General features: G+C 34.4%; 1 protein-coding gene across 1 annotated transcript; it reads left to right on the forward strand.

The window, feature by feature from the left end:
• The first annotated feature begins 916 nt into the window (after nt 1-916).
• Nucleotides 917-15,141, forward strand: LOC145266596 (uncharacterized). The gene is made up of 7 exons (XM_080122452.1): nt 917-956; nt 1,312-1,469; nt 7,558-7,669; nt 8,031-8,072; nt 9,158-9,232; nt 10,992-11,226; nt 12,820-15,141. The coding sequence occupies exons 1-7, from the start codon at nt 948-950 to the stop codon at nt 14,994-14,996; spliced, it is 2,808 nt and encodes a 935-aa protein (XP_079978578.1). The 5' UTR covers nt 917-947; the 3' UTR covers nt 14,997-15,141.
• The last annotated feature ends 997 nt before the right edge of the window (nt 15,142-16,138 follow it).

A 16,138-nucleotide genomic window follows, 5' to 3' on the forward strand; every position in this document is an offset into this window, starting at 1 on the left:
CATCTCACTATCGTTTGTTCGCGCGTGGGAAGAGAAATAAGCGTTGTAGTGGAAATGAGAATGCTAGTCCAGCGTGTAGACAAAGAAGAGGATATGAGAGTTGACATCAGTTAGTAGTCAGCTACGCGAAGGTGTTCTCAGGGACCAGTAGTAGATAGAGAGAGAAAGAGTGTGAATGTGTACATACGGTCTGTTAGCTCGTGTCCCATACATAGTAGTAAGTGGGTGTGACGCGCACGAGCGTGCGCCTCCCGAAAGGGAGGCGGCTGGTTAGCCCAACCTCTCTGGTCGAGAGTTGGTCCTAAAAAGGGTTAGAAACAGCTTGTCTCTTTGTTTTATACTCGTTTCCGGTGGTGTTTTGCGCATGTGTATATTTCCCCAGAAAGCGGAAGTGACGTCGTCCATGTGTGCGTTCGTGTGTGCGTGTGTGAGTACATATGTGTGTGTTAGCGTGTGTGCATATACCGTGAATGTGAGTGTATGTACGCGAACGTGAATATGTGTACATGTGTGGACGTGGGCGTGTATGTTTGTGTGCGCGTATGTATATGACATAGCTTGAAATGTGAATGTGTGTTTTTGTGTGAGACTTGAAAAAGGCTCGCACAGATATGAATGTACGGAAGCTATCCCAGTCAGCCATAGAGTATTGGTATACAGTACGGTGGAGAGGTACGTCTGAAGACTTATTACATTTCATTTTTATCTTAACTAACGGAGTGATCGGAGGATCCCAGAGGAGATAGAATGGAACATTAACATAGCTCTCTCTCTCTTTCTCTCTCTCTTTCTCTCTCTCTCTCTCTCTCTCTCTCTCTCTCTCTCTCTATATATATATATATATATATATATATATATATATATATCGCGGTTTAAAAATCGTCGTCTCCATTTTGCTTTTGTCTTTCTTCCCCCATGGGTATCGGTAGGATCGAAAGTAATTTATAATGACTATGGTAACATTTATTCATGGCATATTTGATTTTTTTTTTTTTTTTTTTACTCTTTATTTCGTTTGTGTGCTTCATTGCACAATCTCCCGGCTTTCACTTTAATTGTTGTTAAATATTACAGCGTAGAGTAAAATTGTTATTTTTGTTATTTAAAAAATAAATTTTCAACAAAAAAAAAAAAACGATGAAAAAAAAGTTTAACTTTCTTTTCCCAAGGAAGGAACTCTTTAGGCGAAAGTGATCACGCCAAAGAGAGTAATCTCCCTTAGTTGTTTATTTCTATTTTTCACACACAAAAGACTAAATGCGAAACATGTCATAATATTTTTAAATAGAAAACTTGTTCATCTTTTCTCAGACGATCATGGATACATCGAAGATGTCGTTAGTAGACCCTGCTTGGGAATACTTAGATCCAACGCCAGATATATTTGCCATGTTTCAAGAATTTGACAAAACCTTCTTCGGCGGGACGATGCATCGTGTCGAGTTGAAATGGAGCAAACGTATGACATCGTGAGTGAAATTTCTTCTTTTAAAACGACACCATAACCCAGATTTGTTTTCGCACGAATCTAAACAAAAACTTCTCTTTATCTGATATTTTTTTTTTTTTTTTTTACAAACTACATCATCATTTTGTAATCACCGATCTTTACATTAATAACATTGTGTCACCTTTTCTCGTGTGTATGTGTTTTTCGCCTTTGCGTGACTTACACTTTTTTAAATAATCGATTGAAATCAAAATAAAAACGGTGCTAATTAAGATAGTCAACAAATTGATTTTTTTTAAAATATATCGTTTTAAGCAAAAATAATATTACGTACTTAATTGTCGTGTCGAAAATAGTAATATATCCAAAAATTACAAAAAAAAAAATCATCAAGTAAAACATCTGCTAATGTGTTTTTAGCAAAAAAAAATAAAAAGTCTGTCACTATAAACAAAAAATATTGCAGTCATTGAACATACAATCTAAAATGCGTTCCGAGTTATGTCCTCTGTGTGTGAACTCTTCCCGTCTACGAAAAATGCAAAGTTTACCCAATTCCTGTAAAAATTACTTCTGACTATAAATACCTTTCTATTCGATGAATTTTCGTAAGTTTTGGATATATTACTATTTTCGACATGACAATTAAGTACGTAATATTGTTTTTGCTTAAAAGGATATATTTAAAAAATCGATCTGTCGACTTTTAATAAACACCTAAAATAAAACGAAATTGTAAAAAAAAAAAAGTTTATAAAAAATAGGTGCTTCTACGGAATTTTAACCGACTTTTGCCGAATTAAAAGTAAATATTAGGTTAGAGCAAAAATATTAAAAAAGTTCGGATTTAATTCTAGTAGTTACGAAATTAAATCTGACAAAAATCAAGTTAGGGTTTGTGATTATGTCCAAAAATTTAGTACGTAAAGTTAAGACGACGGAAGTGGACTCGGTTTCGGGTTACTAAAATATGGAATAGAAGTAGCAAGCATTAAACGAAAAACGAAACCATATGGAACCATTTCTTGTTTTATCATGAAACAAAACAAAAATGATAACTTTTAAGTGATAAAAGTCTACTGTGTTAAAAACACTGTCGGTATGAAATTTAAATTTAACGGTTTGAAGACCAAACAAGTGCAGATTTTTTTTTTTTTTTTTAATAAACAAACACATTATTTTATTAAAATCAAACTCTTATTGGTACTTCTACAGTTTATCGCCGAAAATGGAGACGCTATTTTTTTGGGCACCTGTCATTAGAATAAGAGGGAGAAATCAATACAAAATAATCATCCACAAGACAGGAAACATGAGTTGGAACAATTAGATTGAGAGCATTGTCAGGACAGCTGCAAAGAAGGTAGGTTCTCTCTACCGCGTTAGAAAACTACTAACACCCGAAAGTATCCCGTACCTCCATAAGGCCACCATTCGCCCATGTATGGAGTATTTTTGTCATATTTGGGCTGGTACATCTGCTACTTGTCTCTCACTCCTGGACAGGGTTCAAAAGAGAGCCGCCAACCTGATAGGTTCTGAACTGTCATCTCTGCTTCAGCCTCTGTCCCATCAATGAAATGTTGCATCCCTCTGCCTGTTCTACAACCGACGAACTGCAAGCACTTGTACCCCCTCGACGTAAATACCCCCAACAAACCCGACAAGCAACTAAATCCCACCCCTTCACAGTAGAGATCCCTAGATGTAAGAGAGCCTTCTACTCCAGTAGTTTCTTCCTCAGAACCGCTAGACATTTGGAATTCCCTTCTGGGTCCCTGCTTCCCTAACTGTACTGACATGCAGAAGTTCAAGTGTAACGTGAACCGACATCTTGCTGCCCAACTCCCTACATAGTACCCCTGTAGCTTGTGTCCCTGATAGTAGCCCCCTACATTAAAGTAGCAATGTGCCTTGTTTGGGGTGAAAATGTAATAAAAAAAATTAAAAAAGCAGTAGAGCTATTTGCCCATGGCTGGGGGTTGGTACCCCGAGCATCAATGCATATCTACATACCAGTAGGCCTACAGGCCGCGTGTCTGGAGGTCTACTACCTCAGATCCCTTGCAGTTCAGCTTGAGCCCGTAAGCTGTTCAGTTTTCGTGTCTTGGTATGGGGAACCACTACATAGGGTTTGCTGATGGACAGGATATATATATATATATATATACACACACACACACACACACACACACACACACACAGGGTGACCTCCCCCCCCCCCAAAAAAAAAAACGGGTCCCAACTCTAATTAGGCCCCGTTTCTTAGTGTTTTGTCTGAATGAAATGAAACTTTGGTCATAACTAGTTTATTATATTCAAAACATCACATCAAAACACTAGGGTCTTTGGCCTTTTTTTCTCCATTCTACAGCATATGTTCTAGATGGCCTCCATTTAGCTTTTTTTTGTGTGTATATATATATATATATATATATATATATATACTGGCAGAGAGAAACTGACCAATTTTGTTCCCGTTCTGGCACATGCAATGTTAGCTGAAAGCAAAAGTTGACAAGCACAACCACTGCAACTACTACTACATCAAATGTATCACATCAACCATTGAGACCAAATAATTGGTGTGCACGAATGAATGATTGATCCTAAAATGTACAAACATTTTGGCTCCTGTCTTCACTTAAAAATTTAGGAAATCATCCAATTTTAATAAAATTTTTAGTATTTATTAATTAACGATTGCAGAATATAATAAACTGTTATTTTTTAAATGCTAGTGGAAATGTATTATTAGGTTGAACAGAAAGTTCTTGTGGAATTTTTAATTTTGATTTCAAATGATGTATTTTTAAATAAGTTTTCATACCTTTATATATCATTTTAAAAGCGTTTTCATTCTATCAAATCGTTTAAATTACAATTTTTTAAAACAATTGTTTTTTTTTGTTTTTTTTGTTTTTTTCAGAATGTTGAAGATGGAAAAAAAGCAAATTTGCACAATTTTCTTATTTCAATTCAAGCTAGGCCGAAAAGCTTGCGATATCAACAAAGTGTTTGGTCAAGAACCACTACTGAACACACAGCACAATGGTGGTTTAAGAAATTTTGTGGCAGCAATGAGAGTTTTGAAGATAATAAGCATAGCGGTTGTCCATCGGATGTTGACAACAAATAATTACGAGCTTTAATGGAAGCCAATTCACGCGCAACTGTTCAAGAACTTGCTTCTGAATTAAACATAATGTATATAACGATTTCTAACCACTTGAGAGAGATTGGAAAGACAAAACAACTCGATAAACGGGTGCCTCACGAATGGAATGATAAGCAAAAGAAACGTTGTTATGAAGTGTCGTCTTTCCTTCTTTTATACTACAAGAACAAAACATTTCCCAACTGGGTTGTGACTTGTGATGAAAACTGGGTTCTTTACGACAACAGCTCGGTGGTTAGATGCCAACGAAGCTCCACAGCACTTCCCAAAGCCAAAGTTGCACTAAAAGAAGGTTATGCTGACTTTTTGATCTGCGACCGATCTTATCCATTACAGTTTTTGAATGCAGGCGAAACCATTTACGGCAAACATGTACTGTCAATAAATGGATGAAATGCATCAGAAGCTTCGACAACAACACCCAGCATTAGTCAACAGAAAAGGCCCAATTCTCTTCCACAACAATGCCTGACCACATGTTGCTAAACCAACCCTGCAGAAGTTGAACAAATTGGGCTACGGAACTCTTCCTCATCCACCATACTCTCCAAACCTCTCACCTACTGACTACCACTTTTTCAAGTATTTTGACAACTTTCTGCATGAGAAATGCTTCAAAAAACTAAGCGATATCAAAAACGCCTTCGGTGACTTCACCGCCACCAGAACGCTAGATTTTTATATTACTGGCATAAATACACTTGTTTTGCGTTGGCAAAAGTGTGTTGATTCTGATGGTGTTTATTTTGATTTTTGAGCCGAGAGATGTTCATCTAAATTTAAGAATTAAAAACCGCAAGAACTTTCTTGTCAACCTGAACTTTTATGGAAACAAAAACACGTTTAGCAAAGTTATCTCAAAGTGGCAAACTAGAAGGACTCCTGACTCAATGTCGATAAACAGTGTCTGGTCCAATTTTGTTCCTGAGATTAAAGACTTGCTGATTTGATTAAAAATAAGTCAAGTAGGTCTTAAAGAAAACCAGGAAAAGCTTTGTAATCATTTTTGTTTTAATGTCTTTTACAAAAATAACTCTTCAAATAGGTGATTTTATTTTATTTTAAATATAATAAAATGTTTTTTATTTCATATTTTAAATAAATTATTTTATTAAAGCAAGTATTTCAATAATTAGGGGAGGGGGTATATAAAGTTTTTTTCTTAGAAACATTAAAATATGACTTTTTCTATCATAGTACTGCTTGATCTCAAATATGTAATTTGATTTCTTTTTTTATTGAGGCGGGGAGGTATATAAAGTTTTTTTTGGGGGGTGGGGCTTTTTTTCTAAAATAATTTTTTTAAAATTATTTGTTTTTTTGGTTCTATGATGTAGTAGTAACGTCACAAACAATCTCGCCTCAAAGAAACAAAAGGTGCGCTCTCTCTGCTACCAGCACAGGGGAACCAGAAGAAGACACAAGAGGTGTTACATATTTTCTAAAGAAGGAAAAGATAATCCACGTGAAGAGACGAGAGTTACTGAACATAAATGGAGTCAAATTCTAAAGGGAAGGAGGCAGTATTTCGCTCATGTTCAATCAGTATGATATAAATTTCACAAACTCTACAAGAACGTGCGAAAAACTTAAGTTCCTGATAACATCGCTCTGACATTACCAGTTCAACTTTCACCACCACAGTGAGGAGGGGTTGGATTTTAAAAATTTTGTTTAATAAAGTGGAATTGAAAGGATATCTTTTATACTGTTGCTTTTCTTTTTAAAATCATAAAGAAATTAAATATCGTAGGACCCCCCCCTCCTAAAAAAAAGGTTCAACTCTTAGTTTAATGAAAAAAGACTGTTGGACATTCAGAGCTGAAATTTAGTGGACAAGTCAAGTTTATTTGTACTAAATATGGTTAGAAAGCAGAAAGGATTGTACATTTTATTAACAGGTTTTTGGGGGGCATTTATTTTGGGTCAACCTCTACATTAAATGAAGCTGTCAAATACCCAAAACTTATTACTAAAATAACACAGGCAAAAAATTAATATTCAACGAGCACGACCCATGGAAATTCCATGGAATGAGAAATATATTTAATCAAAAAATATGTTTTGACAAAGCTGATTTTTTTCTGGATAGCATAAAAAAATATTTTTGGGGACAGGAAAACTAATAATATGCAGCAAATATGAGTTTATCTTCATTTCTATGAAAATAGTGTCCATTGTATTTTTAATGTAGAATTGATCCAAATGAGAGAAATTATTAAGTGCTAAGAAATACTCAGAAAGTAATACTGTGCTACATAGTTCAATAAAAAAAATAAATTCACATTCTCAGAGACAATTTTTAATTTACTCCTTGAGTCCAGCACATCTTGACAATCTTTTTTTTGCCCTGTTTGCTTTGGATGTTCTCTTTTTTTATGTAATTTTTCAATGATTTCTTTCTTTGATGAAGAACTGCTGCTTGTCAAAATAACAAGTTCCTTTCTCGCACTGTTACAACAATGATCATATATTATTATTATAATATTTGAAAACAAGGCTATATCAAAGGGAGGTCATTCTTATATTCTTGTCCAAGGTTGCTAGATTGGTCTTTTTTTTAAAGCCTAATTTTGCAAATTCAGTCTTTTTGAAGCAGTTTATCTTTTGTAATGTACAGACTAACTAAGGAAAGAACAAGTAGAATATTAAATAGATATATTTGTCATCAGTCCTTTTAAATATTTTTGTAAATCAAATTCAACATCATTTTTATCCTCCCCAAAAAAATGAATGTTGGTGTTTTATATTAAAAAAATAATCACAATAAACGTGAATTGCTTTGTCATTCATAAATAATGGGCATCATATACCTAAAAAATGTTTATATAATTTTTTCTTCTTTGCTATTTTTTCCAGAAGTCGAGAATCAGGAGTTGAAGTGTTTTATCTAAACAAACTATTGATATTGACTTGTCTTTCTCAACAGTTGTGCCGGTCTCATGGCTCCACTTGAAGGTAAAGGAGGCGCATGTTCCATCCGATTGAGTGAACCTCTTCTCAAACTCAGACCTCGAAAAGATTTGGTTCAAACTTTACTCGTAAGTCACTTGTTGTTTTTTTTTGGTTTTTTTCCTCATTCAACTCGTAAAAATTTGCAAATTGCAAAATATTTTGCTTTTAACGGTTTTCAAAAATATTTTATTCCTTTTATCATTTGCTAGTTTTTGACCTGGAAGTTATATATATATATTTAGCCCTTTACATCAAGTGGCTTCATGTCTTGTCTGGAGCGAATTTTTTATTTAATAAAAGAGTTATAATCTTTTTTAATTAGTTTTTCTAAATAATTTCTTGAACTTTAAACTTTTAATCATAATTGAAAAAAATATATAATTTAAATATTCTTTTTAATTGTTTATTTTTTATGTCGATAAACTGCTTTTTTATCTTTATTTTTAGCATGAAATGATTCACGCGCATCTACATGTAACAAAATGTCGTGTGAGTATTTTTGATTTTGTTTTATGAAATTTTTCCTTTTCAGAAAAAAAATCTAATTAAAATTATTTTTCTATGCTTTTAATGTTAAAGAAAATTGATTTAAACTGAAGCAAAATGCTTTTCCTTTTCTTCTTCCTTAAATCTATAATTTCTGACTTCCACTCTGAACAGAAGGGTTCATTGACTTCACCCTCCATTGGGTATCTACCTTTCACCATCACTCACATATGAGGGTCCCTCCTGCTTTTGCTTCATTTGCATAATCAAGGGTTTTTTTTTTCCAAGGGCCATTTTGTATGAGTAAAAATATAAATAATTTGGTTATCTTTTTGGGGCTGATTAAATTCCCCCGACAATAATTAATAGGCACTTGACTTTATTTCCACCATCTTGTTTTTCCTCATCCAAAGAAACTCATAATATCTGGCCTATGTTTCGGGTTACCCAATAATAAATTTTGACCATCCAGAATTTGGTTAACTGCTTTTTCTTAATAGGGATGGCTTATTCAGATGAACTTGTTAAAAGACGCCATTTCTGACATCTTTTTGAGATATCTTTATATTGAATGTCATATTTTCTGCTAGTGTTCTTTTCTAATGGCTGTTTATGTCAACAGAAATTATCATGGAAGAAAACAGATTTCTTCTTTATCAATATCCACAAATAAGTGTGTGTGTGTGTGTGTGTGTGTATTAAATTGATATCATAACAACCTTTCCTACTCTTTCTTTTCATTATTATCATCAGCATCATCACCACCATTATCAACATCACTACTGTCATCATTGTTACATCCAATGACATTGTTATATAATGAGAGAATAGAAAAAGACTATCAACATCTCTTCTATGAGAAAAAGGCTGTAGGGAAGAGAAGAAGACTATTCCCACTAGATTTCAGTTTTGTATTAAGGCAGGAACAGATATTCTTATATACACAATTCACATTATCTGCAAAGTATTTTTTTGTTTTTTTTTTCTTATTTGTAAGTGAATTTTCCCATCATTTTCCAAATATTTTTCTATTTTTAATTTCTCATCCATTTATTTCATTGATTTATTTTTTTGTTTTGTTTTGCAAGGAAAAGGATCCACACGGACCAAAGTTCAAAGAACACATGAATAGAATCAATAAAATTGGTGGCACCAATATAACGGTAAGTATGATCGTTTTATTTCTTTGCATTCTTTGTATTTGATCTCATTTATAAAACTTACTATGTCTGTTTGCATTTTTTTTTTTCAAACTTTATCTCCGAGACACAAGGTCACAGAGTGGCACGAGGTGGCTCAAATGATTGCATTTTTTGTGGAGCGTTTTTTTTTATGTGCCTTTACCTGGTTAAGGGTTCAATGAGAACTTGGTAAGCATAAGTTGACTTAAACTTCTCTTTTACATATGCGCAGGTGGGGGCTTTGCCCGATTGTAAAATACGTTTAAATATATTTTAATTTCTCCAGATTTTGTATATATTGTAGATTTGTGATTTGAAAAAGTCAAAAAATAAAGACTGTAGCATTACCAACTTAACCTGCATGTAAACAGATTTAAAAAAAAAGATAAAAATAAGATGGATGTACAAAATGTATAACGATTTTTTTCAATTTTGACCCCCTTTTAGCCTCTTAAAAACCATTTTAACTGACCCATAAAAGAACGATCCATAAAAAATCCGATCATATGGGGCCCCTAGTGCCGCTCTGTGACTTGTAGTTTCAGAAGTATAAAGTTTGGAAAGATGGAGCCAGGCGGACAGACATATATCTTAGATTTCTATGTTAATCTTAGTTTATTCTTATTCAAATTACAATGGCTTGATTCTAAGAGCCTCTAAAATGCATATAAGTAACAACAATTTTCAGCAGTTTACACGAATCATGTCGTCCGTCGTCAGTTATTCGAAACACTCTAAAGTGTGTCTCACATGGATGTTAATAGCTTAAAGCCATGTAGGAAGCCGCATAAGACATCCACGGGATCACTTGACAATAACAAAAGACTGAAAATTTGGAAGTCATTCAAAAAACATTTATCCGCAAGCATGAGATAAAAAGACGAAACATGGAAATAATAATAATTTAATTTTGTTTTAGAATTTTTTTTTTTAATATTGGTTTATTGGTTTATTGGTTTAATATTAATTTTTTTTTTTTTAATATTGGTTTATTGGTTTATTGGTTTAATATTAGTTTGTTTTTTTTTAATATTGGTTTATTGGTTTAATATTAGTTTTTTTTTTTTTTAATATTGGTTTATTGGTTTAATATTAATTTTTTTTTTTTAATATTGGTTTATTGGTTTAAAATTAGTTTTTGTTTTTTTTTAATATTGGTTTATTGGTTTAATCTTTTTTTTTTTTTTTTTTTTTTAATATTGGTTTATTGGTTTAAAATTAGTTTTTTTTTTTTAATATTGGTTTATTGGTTTAATATTAATTTTTTTTTTAATATTGGTTTATTGGTTTAATCTTATTTTTTTTTTAATGGTTTATTGGTTTAATCTTTTTTTTTTTTTTAATATTGGTTTATTGGTTTATTGGTTTAATCTTATTTTTTTTTTTTTTTAATATTGGTTTAAAATTAGTTTTTTTTTTTTTTAATATTGGTTTATTGGTTTAATATTAATTTTTTTTTTTAATATTGGTTTATTGGTTTAATCTTAATTTTTTTTTTTTTTAATATTGGTTTATTGGTTTAAAATTAGTTTTTTTTTTTTTAATATCGGTTTATTGGTTTAATATTAATTTTTTTTTTTTTTAATATTGGTTTATTGGTTTAATCTTAATTTTTTTTTTTTTTAATATTGGTTTATTGGTTTAATCTTAATTTTTTTTTTTTTTTTAATATTGGTTTATTGGTCTATTGGTTTAATCTTAGTTTTTTTTTTGTTTTAAATTCCTTTCTTTTTCTCTTCAGGTTTACCATAATTTTCATGATGAAGTAAATCTTCATAAGCAGCATTGGTGGCGCTGTAATGGACCCTGCCGAAATTGGCGACCCTATTATGGTTGGGTAAAGCGAGCTACAAACCGAGCACCATCCAAAAATGATTTCTGGTGGGCCCAACACCAACAAAGTTGTGGTGGACAGTATATCAAAGTAAAAGAACCTGAAGGTTATAGCAAGAAAAAAGACGCTCAATTGCAAAAAAGTAAGTCATTTTTTGCTCCCTCATGCAAGCAATGCTTTTTTTCTAGGTCTGGTTTAGAACACCTATTTTTAGGCCTAGTTTAGAATGCCGCTTTGTCTCTACCCATTTTAGAAAGCCCCTTATTCTAGGCCAAGTTTAGAACACCTCTTTTCCAACTCTGGTATAGAATGTCTCTTTTTCTAGACCCTGCTTAGAATGTCTCTTTTTCTAGGCCCGGCTTAGAATGTCTCTTTTTCTAGGCCCGGCTTAGAATGTCTCTTTTTCTAGGCCCGGCTTAGAATGTCTCTTTTTCTAGGCCCGGCTTAGAATGTCTCTTTTTCTAGGCCCGGCTTAGAATGTCTCTTTTTCTAGGCCCGGCTTAGAATGTCTCTTTTTTCTAGGCCCGGCTTAGAATGTCTCTTTTTCTAGGCCCAGCTTAGAATGTCTCTTTTTCTAGGCCCAGCTTAGAATGTCTCTTTTTCTAGGCCCTGCTTAGAATGTCTCTTTTTCTAGACCCGGCTTAGAATGTCTCTTTTTCTCGGCCCGGCTTGGAATGTCTCTTTTTCTAGGCCCGGCTTAGAATGTCTCTTTTTCTAGGCCCGGCTTAGAATGTCTCTTTTTCTAGGCTCAGCTTAGAATGTCTCTTTTTCTAGGCCCGGCTTAGAATGTCTCTTTTTCTAGGCCCGGCTTAGAATGTCTCTTTTTCTTGGCCCAGCTTAGAATGTCTCTTTTTCTAGGCCCGGCTTAGAATGCCTCTTTGTGTTAGCCCGGTTTAGAACACGTCTTTGTATCGGCCCAGCTTAGAATGCCTTCTCAACTCGTCTTTGAATGCCACTATGTCTCTGCCCATCCTAGAACGCCGCTTTGTCTCTGCCCGGCCTAGAACGCTGCTTTGTCTCTGCCCGGCCTAGAACGCCGCTTTGTCTCTGCCCATCCTAGAACGCTGCTTTGTCTCTGCCCGGCCTAGAACGCTGCTTTGTCTCTGCCCGGCCTAGAACGCTGCTTTGTCTCTGCCCGGCCTAGAACGCTGCTTTGTCTCTGCCCGGCCTAGAACGCTGCTTTGTCTCTGCCCGGCCTAGAACGCTGCTTTGTCTCTGCCCGGCCTAGAACGCTGCTTTGTCTCTGCCCGGCCTAGAACGCTGCTTTGTCTCTGCCCGGCCTAGAACGCTGCTTTGTCTCTGCCCGGCCTAGAACGCTGCTTTGTCTCTGCCCGGCCTAGAACGCTGCTTTGTCTCTGCCCGGCCTAGAACGCTGCTTTGTCTCTGCCCGGCCTAGAACGCTGCTTTGTCTCTGCCCATCCTAGACCGCCGCTTTGTCTCTGCCTGGCCTAGAACGCCGCTTTGTCTCTGCCCGGCCTAGAACGCTGCTTTGTCTCTGCCCGGCCTAGAACGCTGCTTTGTCTCTGCCCGGCCTAGAACGCCGCTTTGTCTCTGCCAACTCTAGATCTGTCCAGACATAGGTTAGTTTAAAATCGATTTCTAAAAACTATTCATCACATTCTGACACGTAAAACAAACATTAAACCAAAAATGGTGATGATTTTATTATTGTTTGCAAACTTTAAAATTAAATAACTAAAATGTGACTTCTAAAATTTTGTTTTTTTTCTCCCAGGTTTTGGTAAGAACGGCAATCTATTATCGATGATAAAAAAGAAGTACAACTTGAATCGGCCTGTGTCAACCGTGACAACACCAAAACTCACTGATATGTGGAAGAAGAAACAAACGGATGTAAATTCCCCAAAGACTCCACTAAAAACAAACAATTCTTCTTTGCCATTCCAGACAAAATCTCCCAAGAATGAAAACATGAAAAGTTCATCAAGTAGTGAATCGTGTTACGGCACAGCACTGGGAACAAGTGGTAATCCTTATTCGATGAACAGTGTCTTAGGACAGCTGCACAAAGAAAATATGGAACGAAGGCGTCGGTTGTTGGAAAAGAATGGCCATTCTTTAATTGGTCATGAAACAAAAGTCAAATCGGATGAAAATCATCCAGAAGGGAAACAAATATATGTTGATCTAACAGAAAGTCCAATTCTGCAACCTGTAGCATCAAAGACCATTCTGGGTTCTTTGATCTCTCAGAAACCAAACTCTGGTATTAAACAAGTTCCTCAAGTTTCTAAGCAAAAATTACCTACCAAAGTTCTTCAATCTTCCATCAAAGATTTTGGTAAACCACTAAAAGACAGGAATGTTTCTGAGAACCAAAGAAATAATGTCAAATCTGCTGAGAAGAAGTTGGATGTTTCATTGAAATCATTTGATAAACACAATAAATCTAATTCTCATGCTTCACCAGAGAAAACTTCATTGAATTTTAATCCTCATTCTTCGTCTTCTGTCTCATCTTTGCAAAGAAAGAACAAATTGTTTCACACTTCTTCAGATTCACCTCCCAAAAGAACAAAATTGCTTCGCACTTCTTCGGATTCGCCTCCTCAAAGAGGGAAGTTATTTCACACTTCTTCGGATTCATCTCCTGAGAAAGTTTCATCACCACAATCCAATAACAATTATTCGTTTCTCACACAAAAAGATACAACAGAAGCTTTACTTCGTCTCAAAAAGAAAAGAAAAAATTTATTTAGTAGCTCCGATGATTCTTCGCCTGAGAAGCCAACATCTTCGAAATCTGAAAAGAAGTTTCAAAATACAAATTCATCATCACTTCAAACCAATAGTTTCTCTTCATCTTCTTATCCGAAAAAGAAGCCTTTGTTCACTACGCCATCTTCATCAAATAAAGACGAATCGTTTTTAAGTAATTCTTCTTTATCGAATAATTTTGCAAAACAAAATGTTTCTCACTCCACCAGTTTTTCATTTAAAGAAAAACGACCATCGCTCAACAGTTTAACTTCCTCCCACTCAAATCTTGGTAAAGAAAAGAAACCGTTAACTTCTGACTTTAGTGCTTCTCAATCACTTGATAAGAAAAGCGGAAAATATTCACCTACAAATTCTTCCAGTTTCACATCTTTAAAAAAAGATAGAGAAACATTTCTCCGTGATACACACACGACCTGCTTAACAAATCCTAAAGAAAAATTAAAACTTAGCTCGAGCCCCTCAGATATTTCTTTAAAAAGACCTCACCTAACAGAATCTAGTCGTTCCCATTCTCTATTCAAACAAAGGAAAGTGGCACACACTGCGACCAATTCCTCTCCCAAACATCACTCTCCTACATTTCCTGAAGAAAAAGACTTGTTTTCTTCTCAATTTTCTAATGAAAATCGGATAAGAGAAACATCAAGTACTTCTTCATCTTCATCTTCTTCTTCATCCTTGGATAAAAGCATCACTTTGTCACTGAAAGACCAACAAAGCTATAAAGAAGATACGAACAAATCCGAATTATTTGAACTTTTATTTGGGGATGATTCCGATAGTGACGCAGAAAGCGACACAAAGCTCATCCAGTTATTAAAACATCCGAGTTCTTCTGCTGCTGCTGCTTCACGTCTAACGTCCTCGTCTAAAAATGCAACAAAAACGCCACAGAAATCTCCATTGAAAACCATCTTCAAAAAAGAGACTAATCACCCGCAAATCAAATCAAATTTTCTAGAAAATTATTTTTCTTCTCAAACGGAAGATTCTTTTGAGAGTGATCCCATTATTATTGACAGTGATCCAGTTTTTTCTGAGAGTCGGATATCCGAGTCTGAACAGTCAATGGTTACATGTCCCGTCTGTCAGTCGAAAGTTTCTGCTGTAGAGATAAATATTCATTTAGATGAATGTCTTAACATGCATCTCATTCGGCAAAACAATTAACATTGTGTGTATGTGTGTGTGTGTGTGTGTGTGTGTGTGTGTATGTGTGTGTGTGTGCGTGTGTGTGTGTGTGTGTGTGTGCGTGCGTGTGTGTGTGTGTATATATATTTGTTTTGTTTGGTGCTTATTTAGAATTACACTTCTCATAAAAAAACAAAAATACAGAAAAATATTTGATGTACATATTCGTCACAGAACGAAGATGTCATATTCCAAAAATCACATAAATTAATCAAGTATTTTTTTTTTAATTAAGAAAATCAAATCTTACGATTTTTAGAGATTAATAATAAAATAGCACGGTCCATAAATCTCTGTAGTCAAATTGAGTTGTCAGCCTTTAAATTTTAATACATTCTAAAAGAAAAATGCTGCGTCTCCTGACCCCCTTCTTGTTTAAAAAAAAAAACTACTTGATGAATTTCTATGATTTTTGGAATATGACATTTTTGTTCCATGATGAACACGTATATCATAAAGATTTTTCTATATTTATTTTTTTGTTTTTATTAAGAATAATTCTAAACAACCCCCATTTTTTTTTTTTTTTTTTTTTGTGGTAAATTCCAAGTAACAATTTTTTCTTTTTAATTTTTCACAGCTGAAAAGTTTTTGTTATAAAAAGCACTAAAACTTTGGTACTTGTGCATTATAATTTGTTATCAAAAAAATTTTTATAAAATGCAGTTTAAGTAAAAGCATTATTGCATAACTATTACATAACTCGTAAATAGACTTGTGCTTAGTATGTTACTTAGCGGGCATCCTTGCAGTAAGTTATGTTGTGTAAGCCGCACCAGATATGGCTTTAACCTTTGACCTTGAAGAATGGTGTGCACCATCCCTAGGTTGGAGACCATCATCATGTCGGGTTTGGTCATGATCGGTTCAGTGGTGTGGGTGCTGTAGGAGAGTATATATACATTGGCTATGATCTTGACCTTAACCTTAACCTTGAAAAATGGTGGGCACCATCCCTAGCCTGGGGACCATCATCATGCCAGCTTTGGTCACGATCAATCCACAAGTGTAGGCTGTAGGAAAATTGTAGACACGCACGCATGAACGCTACTACTTTATATATATATATATATATATATATATATATATATATATAGATTGCATTTTATGTTGAAATTAGT

This window comes from Euprymna scolopes, chromosome 4 (genome assembly GCF_053919585.1).
Source record: "Euprymna scolopes isolate OS-2025 chromosome 4, ASM5391958v1, whole genome shotgun sequence".
Classification (NCBI taxonomy): domain Eukaryota; kingdom Metazoa; phylum Mollusca; class Cephalopoda; order Sepiida; family Sepiolidae; genus Euprymna; species Euprymna scolopes.